Raw genomic sequence first — 17363 nt, forward strand, 5'->3', positions numbered from 1 at the left:
AAACTGTTTCAACTCTTGCTCCCAAAACCCTTTCGGTAGCAGCAGCTTTTAATGAAGATGAAGGTAGTGAGCCAGAAGAAATATCTCCGAAAGCAGAGAGGAGGATGAAGAATATTGAAAAGGAAGATACCAACATCAGTAAGACTAACTCTTTCAACAAAGGAAACCATGGGTTTTCCGATAACCAGAAGTTGTGGGAATAAAATATAAAATCATACCTTGGAACTGTCCGTGACCAAGACAATTAAATGATGGGTTTTGAGACTGGAGTGTGGGGATGGATGTAAAGTTAAAAGGAACAGTTGTTTATTAAATGGTATATTTTAAATGGCTCCACTATCTGTGGAGCCATCTTTTTTATTTTTTTTATAAGATTGAGTGGTACACTAATAAATGAGAGTTTGAAATTAGAAGAAATCCATGTTTTATATACGGATTTGAAGACATTTGCTAATTCTGTAGTTTCATGTGATTAGCTTGCTAAGGTTACAGTAATAAAGAAAACAAATGAAATTAAAAAGTCAGTATCTACTTCTAAATATTTATTACTCAAAATCTCTGAAAAATCCTTTTTAATGTATAACAGAGTTCTACCTTTCCCAAGTATCTGGAAAGAAATAAAAAATTTCTCAACAAGGAAAACTCCAGGACCAGAGGGATTCAGAGGGTGCATCCTGCCAAACATTAAAAGTAGATTTGGCACTAATCTTTCTCAAACTCTTCCAAAAATTTGAAGAGAAGGGAATACTTTCTAACTCATTCTGAGTTACCTTAATGCCAGAGTCAGATAGAGGTATTACAAGAAATGGAAAGGTCAATCATCAAAGTCATATGGAATTGTGAAGACCCTGAAGAGTCAAATTCACTTTGAAAAAGAACAAAGTAGGAGGCTAATAGTTCCCAATTATAAAATTTAATTCAAAGCTGCATAATCAAAACACTGATTGGCAAAAAGATAAACAAATAGACTAACAAACAAAATCAAGAGGTCAGAAATAAATCCACACATCTATGGGCAACTGATTTTGACAAAGGTGCCAAGTACTTTCAATGGGGAAAGAACAGTCTCTTCAACAAACAGTGCTGGAAAACTGGATATCCCACATGCAAAAGAATGAAAATGGATCCCTATACCTCAACACCATATATAAAAATTAATTCAAAATGGATCAACAATCCAGACATAAGAGCCAAATTCTTAAAATTCTTAGAAGAAAACAGAGGGAATCTTTATGACTTTGCATTAGGAGATGGTTTCTTAGATACGACACTAAAAGAAACAGAGACATTGGATTTTATCAGAATTAAAAACTTCTGTAAGTAAAAGAACATGAGCAAGAAAGTGGAGACTGGGAAAAAAAATTGGCTAACCTTATTTCTGATTAGTCTTAATACCCAGAATATATAAAGAACTTCTGCTACTCAAATACAAAAAGACAAACTACCCAGTTAAACAATGGGTCCAGAACTTGAACAGACATTTCTCCAAAGAAGATATACAAATGGCCAATCAGCACATGAAAAGATGCTCAACAAAAGGAGCCATTAAGGAAACGCAAATCAAACCCATTTGAGAGATGCTACCTCAAAGCCATTAGGATAGCTATTTTAAAAAAACAAAAGCAGAAAATAAGTGTTCACAAGGATAAGGAAAAACAGGAACCCAGGTACACTGTTGGTGGGAATGCATAATTGTGTAGCTGCTATGGACAAGTTTAGTGGTTTCACAGGACCAAACAATCTTATTCCTTGGTATATACCCAAAAGAACTGAAAGCAGAAGCCTGACCAGATATTTGTATACCAGTGTTTATAGTAATATTAATATTCACTAGAGAAGCAACTGAGTGTCTGTAAACAGATGAATGGATAAACAAAATGTGGTATATACATACAATACAAAGGAATACATAGTGTATGTGTACATACAGTGGAATATTATTAAGCTATAAAAAGCAATGAAGGTCTGGTATATGTTACAACACGGAGGGACCTTAAAAATATGTTGAGTGAAGCCAGATCAAAAAGGGAAATACTGTATCAAATACTTAGAATAAGCAAATTCACAGAGATAAGAAATAGAATACATGTTGCCAGGGCCAGGAGGTAGGGGAGGGTTGGGATTTGTGGGAAGCAGGGAAGGGAGAATTATTCCTTAATTGGTACAGAGTTTCTGTTTAGAGTGATGAAAAAGTTTTGGTAATAGGTGGTGGGTGATGTTAGTACAACACTGCAAGTGTAATTAATCGCAATGAACTATGCACATAAAAGCTGTTAAAAGGTGAAATTTTATGTCAAATACATGTTAACCACAAAAAAAATTGAAAGAAAAAAGTGAACGAAATGGGTCTACAAAAAACAGGGGGGGGGGACTGGGATTAAAAAAGAGAAAACATACGTGCATTATGGCATCCCTGTAACAGCCTCTGAGTAATGTAGGCTTGATGTCTATTATGTTAATACGTATATCACAAGCTCCTAAGTGCCAAAAGGAAACTTTATCAAAATGTCAACAGTGACCAGGTATAAAACTCACAGGTAGATTTCCATTTTTCATCTTTGGGAAAATTTCCACAATGAAAACAAAAACCTGTACGACTTTTATAATACAAAACAAAAAGTTAAGAAATATCTTTTATTTATTTATTTTTGAGGGCATGGGCAGGCTCTGGAAACCAAACATGGGTCTCCAGCATAGCAGGTGAGAATCTGCCACTGAGCCACTGTTACACCGCCCAAGAAATATTTTTGAAATGCTGTTTGCTGTGATCACATCAAAAGAGATCTGAGGCAGGAATAGGTACGTTTTGTATACTGGCCATTATTATCCATGCTAACGTAACTGAAATGAAAACAATGTAATTACTGTCAAAAGGAATCAATACAATGGCAGGTGGAAATCAGTAAGTTAGAGAAGATACCTTAACTTTTTGAGATGCTACGTTTAAGGGGAATGGAGTAGGATCAAATGGAAATGAACATGTGTTGCTAGCATAGTCTGATGGGACTCAAGAAAGAGCTCCTCCTGAAAAGTTTCTAACAGGCAGCTCACTTAAGTGACCAAACCTGAGATGGAGACTGTGTAAGAAGAGATGACCATGCAGTTACTGATACTTCCCAAGTTGTAAAAGAATCAGAAAAGAAGACTGAGAAAGGATAAAAAAGATTAGAAGATCTCCAGGGCAGCACTATTATAAAATCCAAGCACTTGAAGGAGGATTATTCAGGAGTCAAAACACCGCTGAGAAATAAAGAAGGATGAGAGCTGAGGATGACAACAGACTACCAACAAGGGCTTATGAAAATTCAGACTCTGTAGCAGTTAAGGTAGAAGCCAGACCTCAAAACGTTGTAACGACTGCAAAGAAAGCCGGGAATGAAGGCAGTAGAAACTTAGAGATGAGGGGCAGAGAGAAATGAAAGCTTAGAGATGAGGGACAGAGAGATGAATAAAGCAGCAAGACTCTGGAGCAGATAGGAGACTGAATCCAGAAAAAAGAGGAGTAGGCTGAATGAAAGGGAGGTAAAGACACTTTGAGTATAGAGGCAGTGCAAATGCAGGAATTCATACAGGATAAATCCAATCCTCAGATTAAATGTTGGGAAAAATACTAGTTATAACAACTCAAGGAACCAAATACAGTCTCTTAAAGGTCTTATTTTTGAAGTGAACCTAGCTGATCTGCATGCTATGCAGAATGATGAAGCTGCATTTAGAAATTACATGCTAATTACTGAGGAGGTGTAGGGCAAAAACTGCCAAACCAACTTCCATGGCATGGATCTTACCCATGACAAATGTGTTCCATTGTCAAAATATGCAGATCATGATTGAAGCTCATGCTGATGTTAAAACTACTGATGGTTATTTCATCATCTGTTCTATATTTGTTTTACCAAAACAAACAACAATAAAAAACCCCACAACATTCAGATTTGGAATACCTCTTGTTCTCAGCACTAACAGGTCTACCAAATCCAGAAGATGATGATGGAAATCATGACCCAAGGGATGTAAAAAAAAAAAATGACTTGAAAGAAGTGGTCAATAAACTGATTCCAGACAGAACTGGTAAAGACACAGAAAAGGCTTGCCAATTTCTCTATCCTCTCTATGAATTGTTAGTTAAAAAATTAAAAATGCTGAAGAAGCCCAAGTCTGAACTGGGAAAACTCACAGAGCTTCGCAGTGAAAGTAGTAATTCTGGAAAAGCAACTGGAAATAAGATGGGTGCTAAAGTACGACAAGCTAATGGAGGTGAGCCATCCAAGAATCTGCTTAAAATTCAGACTTTCAAAAGGGACAAATAAAAAGTATTAGTGTTAAGTCACTAATAAAGATGATCCTTTATTACAAGGCAACGTTGTTTATGACAAAAACCCCCCAACAAACAACCAAACACACACCACTATCCCTGCCCATTAACTTACCTCCCTCCCCCCAAAATACTCAACAAAGACAAAATATCTGAAGGGTAGACTGTGGTATCTAGAGCAGGCTTTCCTGAGTGTGTTGATGGCTTTTAACTAGGCTTGTCTCTTGTGTGAAGCCTCAAAGCCGAAGAACATTTGCTGTTGTAAGTCACATCTTCTAGCACCTTAGCCATCACCATCACCTGGGGTATGGAAGGCACTACACAGCTGTGCAGACAGTGGAGAAGACTGAGTCTTGGGAGATAACCACCTGATGTTTCCCTACTTGCAAGTTGTGGCCCCTGTTTTTTTAAAGAAGAATGGGGCCAAAGATGGCCTAGGGCAGACTCGACATTCTGAATGTTAGCTGAACTTAAAAAGACATCCTGGGTGGACATTACGGGAGCCTAAAAGTTATTTTCTTATAACTTCTATGAACATTAGCAGCTAAAATGAAACTGTGCTGGTTTGAAATTACGTGCCACAGAAAAGCCATCCTGATCCAATCTTGTGAGGGTAGCCATCTGCAAGAGCTGGGAGAGAGCCGAGAGAAAGCCAGTCCTGAAGAATCAAAGTGAGGAATGCTCATAGAAACAGAGGCTGAAAGCAATGAGGCCCAGGAGCAAGGGACTAACAAGGGACCAGTGTGCCCTCCCAGCTGACAGAGGTGTTCCAGATGCATTGGCCTTTCTTGAATTAAAGTATCTTTCCCTGGATGCCCTTAGTTCAGACATTTTCATAGACTTAGAACCGTAAACTTATAATTTTCCCTTTATAAAAAATTCCCTTCATAAAAGCGATTCCGTTTCTGGTATATTGCAATCCAGCAGCTTACAAACTAAAACAGATTCTGGTACTGGAGAAGTGGGATGCTACTGCAGTTTGCAAATACCAAACGTGTTGTAATGGTTTTTTAAATGGATACAGGGGAGAATCCAGAAGAGCTGTAAGGAGCTTGTTAGAAAAGGCCTAGAATGCTTTGAAGAGACTGTTGGCAGAAATGTAGATTCTGAAGATACTTCTGATAAGGCCTTAAACAGAAATGATGCATGTGTTACTGCAAACTGGAAGGAAGGTGATCCATGGATCCATGTTTTAAAATGGCAGATAATCTGGCAAAACTGACCACTGGTTTTAGACGGAAGGCAGATTTTAAAAGCCACAAACTTGGATATTTAACAGATTTCCAAATTACATGTGTAAAGTGCAATCTGGTTTCTCTTTGTAGCTTACAGTGAAATGCAACAGTCAAGAGATAAGCAGAGAACTGAACTTTTGGGTACAAAGAAACCAGATACTGATGGTCTGTAAAATTCTAGGCTTCCAGAAAGGAAGACCCCAGAGAACAGTGTTCCATGTGAGAATTTAACCAAACATGGCACCAGCCAGCCATTTCAGAAAAAGCCAGGCTTGGAGATGGAGTTATCCAGGAAGATTTGTGGAAAGTCCTACTGTCTGATGGTTATGATCCCAGGTACAACACAGAAAACCAACATGGGTGCTGTGGGATCTGTATAACTGGAACCACTGCCAGTCTGGACAAAAACGGACAAATTGAAGGAAAAATTACTTCAAAGGCAGAACCATGGAAGCTAAGGTCTGAAGTTAAGAAACATCAGGCCAGGAGAGTGGACCTACCCATATGCTGGAAGAGCATGAAGCACATTCCTTGGGGATTGGGGAACGCCTTGCTGCCACCACATAGTTCCAAGGAAGGTGAGCAAAAGGTAGTCTCCCGAATGTCCTTCAAGGTTGCAATTTTCACACAAGCATTTAGAGGGAACTGGGCCATTGCGTAAGCCCTTGGAAAGGGTGGGACTGCCGTTTTCTATAGCCCCAAGGATAAATGACTTTCAGACTTTGAAATCTAATGGAGTTAGCCCCTGTTTTCCTTTCAATTTCTCTCTATGGAAATGGAAACATGTATTATTGACTGTCCTGGCTTTTTATGTTGGCAGCAGATAACTTTTTCTGAGTTTTACAGGTCAGAGCCAGAGGAGAATTCTACCAAGGACAGACCATGTCTGTAGCTGACTTTGTTTCGATTTTGTACTGTTTTGACTGTACTGTATTTGTATTGTTAATGAAATGGTTTTAAGGCTTTCTGTTCTGGTTTGCAAAAGCTGCTAGAATGCAATACACCAGAAATGGAAGGGCTTTGAAAAAGGGGAGTTTATTAATCTGCAAGCTTACAGTTCTAAGGCCATGAAAATATTCCAATCATGGCAAGGTTATAAAAATGTCCAAATTAAGACATCCAAGAAAAGATACACTGGTTCAAGAAGGCCAACAATGTTCAGGGTTTCTCACCTGGGAGGACACATGGCAATGTCTGCGAGCTTCCTCTCCTCATTTCATAAGGTTTTCCCAGGGGCATTTTCCTTCTGCTCCAAACTCTCTCTGGCTGCATGGGCTCTGTTGGTTCTGGTGGCTCTTAAGCTTTTTACAAAATAGTTCCCTCTTAAAGGGCCCACCTTAAATGGGTATAGACACATTTCCATGGAAATCATCTAATCAAAAGTTACCACCCACATGCAACAGGATTGACTGCAAAAATTCAGAAATGGACAGCACAATACTACCTGATTGTAGCACAGTAATGTAAGTACACTGAATAAAGCTGAATGTGAGAATGATAGAGGAAGGAGGGCTGAGGCACACATAAAACCAGCTGGAAAGATAGACAATAAAGACTCAGATGGTATAATTTAGGAATGCCTAGAGTGTACAACGATAGTGACTAAATGTATAAATTAAAAAATGTTTTTGCATGAGGAAGAACAAAGGAATGTCAATATTGCAGGGTGTTGAAAACAGATGGTCATTCATATTTTAAAATTTCAACTTGTGTGAGACTAAAGTAAGAAATGTTTATTTGGCCCCAAATTTATATTCTGACTAATTCATTTCCTAATTTAACTTATATAGACAGCTTAACCGAACACCGTTAAGTACATGGAACCTTGAATAGGGCATGAGATTTTGTTAGTTTGTCCAGGTTAGTGTGATGCCCTGATAAATCCCAGAGTGATTTTAATAGTGACTAAAGAAGTATTTGCAAAGCCCCATTGGGGGAATGGGTAGAAAGGGGGAAAAATTCAACTTCTCCGTTTGGGGAATTCCTAATGTTCTTGCAAGCAGTGAAGACAACAAAATCTATAGGCTGAACCCTCAACCTTGGGGTTTGCCCCTATGAAACTTATCTCTGCAAAGTCAGGGTAAGCCTACTTAAAATTAGGCCTAAGAGTCACCCCAGAGAACTCTTTTGTTGCTCAGATGTGTCCTATCTCTCAATCAGCGACACAACAAGCGAACTCATTGCCCCCTCTCTAGTGGGACATAACTTCCTAGGGTGTAAACTTCCCTGGCAATGTAAGTCAGAAATCTTAGGATGTGCTAGGACTCAGCACCATGGGATTGAGAAAACCTTCTCAACTAAAAGAGGGAAGAGAGAAATGAGACAAAAATAAAGTGTCAGTGGCTAAGAGATTTCAGAGTACAGAGGTTATCCTGGAGGCTCTTCTTATACATTACAAAGATATTTCCTTTTTAGTTTATGGTGTATTAGAGTGGCTAGAGGGAAGTACCTAAAACTGCAGAGCCGTGTTCCAGTAGCTATGTTTCTTGCAGATGACTGCATGATACAGCTTCTGCAATGTGACTGTGATTGTGAAAACCTTGTGTCTGATTCTCCTTTTATCTACGGTATGGATAGACGAGTAAAAAAATTGATAAGAAACAAACAAATAATAGGGGGAACAAAGGTTAAAATAAATTGAGTAGATTAAAATATTAGTGTCAATGAGAGGGAGGGGTAAGGGGTATGGCATGTATGAGCTTATTCTTTTTTTCTTTTGCTGGAGAGATGATCAAAAAAATGATCATGGTGATGAATACACAACTATGTGATGACACTATGAGCCACTGATTGCAACCAAGTCAAGAATGTATGTTTGTTTGTTGTTTACAATATTAAAAAAAGTTACCACCAACAACTGAGTGGGTCACATCTCCACAGAAACCATCAAAAAGCTCCCACCCAGCAATACTGAATGAGGATTAAAGAACCTGGCTTTTCTGGGATACACAACAGGTTGAAACTGGCATACTTTCTGATAGTGTTATGGAATGAATGTATTTTGCATTTGGAAAGTACATGTCTTTTGGAAGTCCATATGGTGGAATGTGCTCTTGTGAAGCTGTTATGTACTCCAGAAAAGTTGTGTCATTTAATCCTCAATTCAATACCCTGTAGGATCTTTGATTGTTTCCATGAAGATACGACCCACCAAATTGTGGGTGATAACTTTTGATTAGATGTTTTCCATGGAGATGTGTCTCCACCTGTTCAAGGTAGTGTTGCTTACTGGAGCCCTTTAAGAGGAAAGCGTTTTGGAAAAGTTTTAGAGCCAACAGAATTCACACAAAGACCTTTGGTGATGCAGAAGGAAAAAGTCCCCAAGGAAACCTTATGAAATGAAGAGAGAAAGATAGCAGATGTCATCTTCCCAGCAAGAGAGAAACCCCGAACTTCATCAGCCCTTAACTCTTTGGAGTTAAGGTATCTTTTTCCGGATGCCTTAATTTGGACATTTTCACAGGCTTAGAACAGTAAATTTGCAACTTAATAAATACTCTTTTTAAAAGCTGTTCTGTTTCTGGTATATTACATTTTGGCAGCTTACAGACTAAAATAAAACCAAAGCATCACACTGTGTAGTAACACATAACAAAGCAGTAAACAAGAGCAAATGCAGGAATGGAAAGTAATATACGCAGCACAAGCAAGACTTGATGGATCCTTAATTTGAATACTTGGTTGGTTCAACAGACTAACATAGAATATGGTACAATACTTGGTTTGCCTGTTTTCTAGAGATGCAAGCACTTTCAAACCCAGGTGAGTTAATATACTGACATACCCTGAGAATTTGATCACCTTCTTCCAAGCCTTCTTTGGCTGCAGGGCTATCTTCTAGAACTCCAGCTACAAATATTCCAACATCATTGCCACCAGCAAGCCGCAAACCCACACTGTCTCCTTTTCTGAATTTTACCAATTTCATGCTGGGCCTGTTAAAATAGATTTATTTCATTTGAAACAGAAGCTCAGAAAGTTATAGCAAAGTGCTATCATGGAAACCATATTCAGAATGAAATAAAGGCTCTTCTTTCATCTTTAAAATTTCCCATACACCACTAGTTCACTGAATAAAATTTAGTAGTAGAATTCAAAACCAGATTTAATAGCACTTTCTTTTATCTCTTCATTAACAAAATATGTTTTGAGCTATCCAAGTGAAATAAATATTAATTATGCAAGAACTGCTATACATAACTTATTTATAAAATTGCTTTATAAAAATAATATCTCCCCTAACTTCCAGAGTCTTGGATATATACGGTGATTTCCTAGTGGCTACAAAAATCCCTGATTTTTTCTACTCCAATTCACACTATATCCTATCTATTGAATAACTTGAAAGTCTCATTTTATAAAAGCAAACCAGAGTCAAAACCAGGCTCCAAGCATCATAACCTCTATATCCACTAACGTGTGGTTTTTAAACGTGTGGTTTTTAAACTTTGCAGGTGGTGGATTCTTTTAGGTGTTCACACAGATCACTTATTTTGCTTCCCCTTTGAATCTTTATTTTTTGCATGGGCAGGCACCAGGAATCGAACCCAGGTTTCCGGCACGGCAGGCGAAATCTCTGCCTGCTGAGCCACTGTGGCCCACTCTTCCCTTTGAATTTTAAAACATAAATCTTATAACACTATTATTTGGATAAATAATAGAAAGTCCATTTCCAAGGAGGGTGGGAAATACACACCATATTTTTGTTAAACTTGCATTTTAAATCAGTTGCTGAAACCTTTTCAACACCTGTATTCAATCCCACAGTCCTACAATTAGGTCAAATTTTCTTAGGCCAGTTTGGTCCATTTACTCAAAATTCAGTGAGTTTTTCTGGATTAGCCTTGTATCTAGAAGAAATCTCCAACTTTCTTGGTAGTGAAAAAATGGAAAGGAATCAATGTATGCACATCCTTCTATTATCAGTGTAATGCTGAAACCTTGTGGAATTCCTCAAGGATACTTAGAAGAATGACTGGGCAGAAAAAGGTCACAGTTACAAATGACCTTTATATTTATCTTCTAGAGTCCCATAACTGGTCCACATTCCTGACTAAGACAACGCAGTAATTATTTTACCTATTTTGACATGGGGTGTGGTAAAATAATAATTCACGAGTAATAATGAGCAAATTATTAACAAACTAATCAAAAACAACTAAAAAACACCAAAGTAAATGAATGAATGAGTTGGGAGAAGAGAAATATCTAGCCCTGTTAAACTAATCAGAGACTGTTTTAGCTTTTAAAATTTATAAGGTATTCACTCTTGACCCAACAGTTTCCTCATCTGGACCTAATATTAACTAGACATAAAAGTAATAACCTGTAGGTTAGATGAAGCACTTACTGCTGGGGGTGGTGGTATCCTTGGACCCTCCCTGAAACCATTTACCAACTTTAACACAGGGGGTCTGAGTCCCTTGGTTGTACTGGTATCCTCCTTCTTCCTTCACCTCAGTCTAAAGACTTCTCACAGTTACCTCCCCTAAACCGTTTAAAAACATTTCCTCAACGTTCTTAAGACTCCATGCCCTTGGAGTTTCTCTTCTCAATCTACAGTGCCTGAAAAAATAAAAATGGTTGACTGCTGTCCTCACCCTTTAGAAGATCTGGGTTTTTTAAACTACTGTTAGAGGACAGCTGCAGGTTAAATCTTACCAACAGCGGTGTGTCCCTAGGTGACAGACATTTATATTTTGCCCTATCTGCACCGCATCAGTTATTTCCAGTAACAAAAAGTAGACTCATTAATTACTTCTGCTTACAACCAATCTACCTTTCCTGGTTCAGCTACTAATCCTGCACTCATCCTCAAATACTCTTTAATATTTGTTTCTCATGGCCCCTGCTAGTAGCAGTATTCTGAAATCTTAGCATTAAAGTATTTCTAAACCTTAATGAGGCAAATAATTCTCAAGAAAGGAAATATTCCTTCACAATTTATAAAATACTGATTTACCAGTTACCTAATATTAACAATACATACACTTAAAACTTGTGTGATACACATTCTTTTCAGGAGCTATTTCCTTCCACATAGCTGAACTAAAGTAACAAATGAATTTTGTTTAGCAGAAAAAAGATACATAACTCCAAATCTAACCTACCTGAGGAAATTTGATAATTTTCAATTACCCACATCATGCCCCTTCCATTTCAGAGGCAACAAAAATCTAATGTGATAATCACATTGGTTTGAAATGTGGTTATACAATTTATATCCCAATTCCATCAAGTATAAACTATAAGGTAACAAAAAGTGTAGAACATTAAAAACTTTCTTTTGAGCTGCTAACTAATCTAGAATAGTGGCTGTCAACCAGGAGCAATTTTACTCCCATGGGACATTTGGTAAAATGCTGAGACATTTCTGGTTGTCACAACTGGAAGGGAGCTACTGGCACCTAGTGGGTAGAAGCCAGGAATGCTGCTAAACATGCCACAGAGCATAGGACAGCACATCCCCCACTCCTCAAAAAAGCCAAAAAACTATCATCTGGCTGAGATCAAGAACACCTGGTACAGAAGGATTTTTTTAAATTGGGGAGAAGGGAAGGACGGGGGTGGCAGCACATGGGCATTAGAAAACTTGTGGAAATTCTGATGTCTAAATAGAAAACTACTTTTTATTTCGTAATTCCTGACCTAAAAGGTAGGAGGATAAGTATAAAGTGGTGGAAAGAGTTAAATATCTAACCAGTTTCTTTGCTGTCATCTAATGCTCAACGGGTTTGAGCATTTAAGCAAGACTGTCAAATAAAAAAAAAAGTAACCTAATCATAGTATTAAGTGGTATGCACTATAAAAACGTGTATACAATATGGTTTGTAGTTAAATTTTCACTCTAAATCATGCCAAATAATGGGAAAGGCATCCATTTCACCATTTAAAAATCACATTACCGAAGAATCCCATCTTCATGAGCTGAATTAGGTAGGACACCATCAGATGGACTGACAGGTAAATCTACATCTGGCTGTCCAACTTGAGCATACACAGGCTTTGGCTCTAAGAGAAAGAAAATTTCAGTTATGCCGGATTCACTTTATAAAAAATGCAATAGTGATATAAGCAAGCACTGAAACAACCAAACAATAAAAAGACTGAAAAAGATATGATGTATTAGCAGAAATATAAGTTCAGAGCACCTAAGAGCATATGTACCAATATTTATTAGAGTAGTTTACAGGTACTTCTGAAGCCTTTATAATAAGTATGCATATTACATGGTTACCTGTGTCTTCCAGTTCCAGCTATTACAGTTTAAAAAAATCTATTTTCTAGAGAATATAGACAAACAAGATCTAGGAAGAGATTTCCCTGTCTCCTGTTGTAAAGCTGTCAGAGCAGCCTTCTTTCTTCACTGCGGTACAATTTATTTTCAAATATCCATTCTCATGCCACTAAACAAGTAGAACAAGACAGAACATTTGAGAGAAGGAACTGACAGGTATTAATTAGAAACAAAAACTTCAGGCCTTTTAGGCAATAGGATATCGGAACCTTCCAGATACTTATGTCAGGTTCTAATATACCATTCTACAAGATATAGGTTATATGGAAACATCTTAAATTGATAAAATAACTTTTGTTTTTAAATTTCTTAAGCCAATATAATGTTTCTCTTTAATAAGTAGTATCAGAGAACAATCTTACTCGTTGTGAGCAGCTTTTATTTTATTTTTTTTACATAGGCAGGCACCGGGAATCAAACCCGGGTCCTCTGGCATGGCAGGCAAGCATTCTTGCCTGCTGAGCCACCGTGGCCCACTCTCTTAAGCATGAATAATTTCCTTCTAGAACATAAAGAAAAGCATTCATGAACATCTACTAATGCACACCAACCTTCTATACATAAAGGGAGTGCAGGAAGTCAAATACAGAAAACTTCCCATGTGGGCAACAACAGTAACATTTATTGTATCTTTTAAACAGTCTGTGAATCCTGACAATATTTTAACTAATCTTATAGCAAATGTTATCAGAACTAGTTTTTCTGACATCTTACCTGGAAGAGTGGGTGCTTGTTTCTCATTTCTTTCAACTGCAACTTCTTCCACTGTTGCAGGTGTGTGATCATCTGCTTGCTTTACAAGACTTGAGGCAGTCCCAGGTTTGGAAACTCTCTCTTCTTCTCTGGTCCGGAGACTATATATTATTAAAATAAAAAAATCAGGAGCATAAGCATTCTGAAAATCCATTGTAAGAGAACAGTACAAGAAAAGCTACGAAGACAACTTTGAAAAACAATGAGAAAGGATTTGTGTTCTACCAGATATCAAAACATGATAAAAACCTAGTAGTTAAAACCAGAGTGGTACTGCCACGGAAAAAAATAGATCAAAGTGACAAAATTGAAAATGAAGAAATATATCTACTATAATGAAGTTTATTATGGAAGTGGCATTCTAAAACTGTCACAAAAAAAGATACAGTATTTAATAAATGGTGTTGAGACAATGGTCCACAAACTTAAAAAAGTTAGATCCAAATGAGTATCAATGACGAAAATAAATTAATTCTAGATAAAATAAAGGCCTGAATATGATATATATTTTTAAAAGTTTATATCAAGAGTAGGGAAGGCTTCTTACATAAAAGCCTAAATACTGACAAATGTGATTATATATAAATTTAAAAATGCTGTTTTTATTTCTAATTAAAAGTTGAATATTAGCATTGCATACAATTTGATCTAATACATGTAAGAGTCCAATATTAAGAATATGTTGACCCAACAGATATAAACAGAAATCAGTATTTAGAATATATAAAGAACTAAAATCAGTTTTAAAAAAATAACTCAAAAGAAAACAAACATAAAGAATAGATAATTCACCAAACAGATACATAAATACACAATAAGCACATGAAATCATGTTTGCCCTCATTGGCAACTGGGGAAATGTAAATTAAAATAACTACATATCTTCTTATAACCTATGAGAATGTTTAGATGGCAACAACACCAACAGTAAAGGATATGGGGAAACAGACATTTATACAATGATGGTAAAAATGAGTATAAATCATTACAACTATTTGAAGGCAAAGTGTAAGCTATTCATCAAAACAAAAAATGCAAATAGATAATACTGAATAATAATTCCACTTCTAGATTTATCCTAGAGAAATCCTTACATAGGTGAGAAAGACATAAGTGTGCTAATTTCAAATTCCATTTTAATAGCAACAAATAAAACAAAAACTAAATGTCCAACAGTCTTCTCAGAAAAACAAATTATAAAGTTTGATGCAAGACAATATATATGCATTTTTTAAAGGAAATGGCCAATCAGTAAACCCGACATAAGAAAGACAATTCAAGATCTACCTTTTCAAAAGGTATGGATTGTTTTACAGCTGAGTATCTCCCAACCTCTAAGTAACAAAATAAATTGTTTCAAAAATTATTCCAGACTACTAAAAATATAAAAAGCTCTCGAATTTTATTTTCAAAATCTTTACAATGTTATTTTCCATAACTTAAAATTATAGAAATTTCCAAACATAAGTAACAGAGAGAATGGTATCAGAAATCCTTTGTACCATTTATCAATTTAAAAATTTTTTCATAACAATTTTAGTAATTATCAACATTTTGCTGATCAGCCATCTAATCTGAAACTAACATAACTTAACATATAAACTTTGATAATTACAGTAAAAATTGAGAAAATAAGACATTTCAAATTATAAATAGAGGGAAAAAATTCTAAATAAAATACTAGCTAAGAAAATACAGCAGTGTATTAGAAGATAAACCACAAAAAGGGTATTTCAACAGTGTAAGGTCAGTTCAGTATTAGGAAATCTATCAAAAGAATTCATTATATCTAAATATTAAGAAAAAATGTCAACATTGGTCAAATAGACATGAGAAATTCAGCATTCTTATTAAAAATAAAAAATAAAGGATATAATTAAAAAATAGTATTTTCCAAAACTTAGAGCAAACACTCTATTAAATGTTGAAAAGCTGAATGGATTTTATACTAAAACAGTGAACAGGACAGAGATATCTGCCAAACTAGTGTTACCACTAATTTGAAGATTTAGGTGATGCAATCAAGAGAGAATGGGTACAAAATATCAAAAAAATATTTAGTGTTTATGAAAGACTACTCAAAAACTATCTGAATTAAGAGAATTGTAATTACATTAAAAACTAAAGAATTTTTCTCAATAACATCAACAGACGGAAATAAACAGGAAAAAATACGCCAACAGTATTAAAAATCATAAAACTTCCATAGAAAATCTGTACAAATTTATGCTCCTTAAGAAGCAAGATAGAAATTAAGAAGCCATAAAGGAAGGATCATTACATTTGACTAGATAATGCTGGGAAATGATCTCAAACTTCTATTTGCTACACACTGGCCAAAGGGTGACCACAAACTGATGAAAAAGATGAACAGCCCAAGAGAAAAAAAATTAGTAATGAAAAGAACCAGGGAATCTTAACTGAGGAAGAAATCCAAATGGTCAGTATGCACATGAAAAGACGTCCAGCAACAAAAGTAGTCAGGAAAACATTAATTTAAAACGAGTTATTTGTGACCATCAGTTTGGTAAACATGGTGTAAGGACCCAGGGCCCAGGCCCTGCTCCTCCTCCATTTTGAGAGCAAGTCACTGCATGCAGCCACCTACATGACTGGGACATGTGTTAAAGGTCAAAGATTATAAAACTCTCCTTCCCTAATCAACTCTCACAAGAATCTGCTGCAAGTCCATTGTAACCAAGTCTCAGCGGAATCTGTTAAACTTTATAAGCCACCCCACTGGTACTTCTCCCTTTTGGTCTGCTTTCATTTCCAAACCAGCCACCATTGGGAAGGATTTTCTCCTGTTTCTAAGTCCCTAATTAAAACTCATGGGTAATATTCTGCCTGGAATGCTCTTCAGTCTTGGGGTTGTGCTGGGCTGGAAACACTGGGCAAGCCAGCCAGGAGACCAAGGACCAGCCAGCCATAAAGAGGATAAGTCTAGAGCAGGGAAACTCTGTGGGGGTAATCCTGGGCTGGCCTGCTTTCTTGATGTGGGGAAGGGTCACCCACATGCTTGACTGCACTGCAGTCAGTTGGCTGCTATTATGCGCATTATGGCGAGCTACAGCAATCTCAGAAACCCAGAAAAACCAGTTGACTTCAAGGATGCACTAAATGAAGAGGCTAAACTGTGTAAAGTTTAGAAATACTGGCATGCCTGGTATGCTCTTTGAATAAGAGACACTTGAGGCATATCCTGATTTCCTCTGACTGGGGCACAAAGACTTGGTATCCTATAGATTCTTCCTCTGATGAAGAAAAGGAGAAAAAAGAAGAGGTTTGGAAAACAGAAGATAAAGTAATGCCATCTTTGTGTGCAGCAGTTTGGAAGGTTGCCTCTTTACTACAAGGAATTAGCATCCAAATTGTGTTATCACTTCGTTTCCTTTAGTATTCTCTTAACAGGGCCAGTCAACCTGTTTTCATCCTCACCTAGGAAGTAGAGCAAAGCATTTTCATCTTTCATACCACACAAAATCAGACGCAGATGCTTTAGCAAAAATTCATAGCCTAAAGCCAACATTCCACAAGCTGCCGAATGGTTGTCCAGAAAGACAGGACACCAATGGTATTATAGACTCTATGGAGACTGGCACAGCAATTCCAGCTGCCCATCACCAGACAATAACTGAAAGAAGCGACGGATGCCTGTCCCTCCTGTTAGGTGTGACACCCAAGGATGCTCCTTATCAACTTGGTCACAACAGCCACAAGCAGATTCTGGTCACCACATGGCAGGCACATTATACTGGGCCCT

The 17363-nt window shown here is 36.9% G+C and overlaps 1 protein-coding gene across 1 annotated transcript in view; it reads right to left on the reverse strand.

Moving 5' to 3' along the window:
• TJP1 (tight junction protein 1) overlaps positions 1 to 17363 on the reverse strand; it is a 315639-nt gene that overhangs the window by 42208 nt on the left and 256068 nt on the right. Inside the window, 3 exon segments of the mRNA XM_077124011.1 lie at positions 9335 to 9485; positions 12456 to 12561; positions 13562 to 13701. Of these exon segments, the coding sequence (XP_076980126.1) occupies positions 9335 to 9485; positions 12456 to 12561; positions 13562 to 13701 (397 nt within the window).

The sequence above is a fragment of the Tamandua tetradactyla genome, chromosome 12 (genome assembly GCF_023851605.1).
Source record: "Tamandua tetradactyla isolate mTamTet1 chromosome 12, mTamTet1.pri, whole genome shotgun sequence".
NCBI classification, from domain to species: Eukaryota; Metazoa; Chordata; class Mammalia; order Pilosa; family Myrmecophagidae; genus Tamandua; species Tamandua tetradactyla.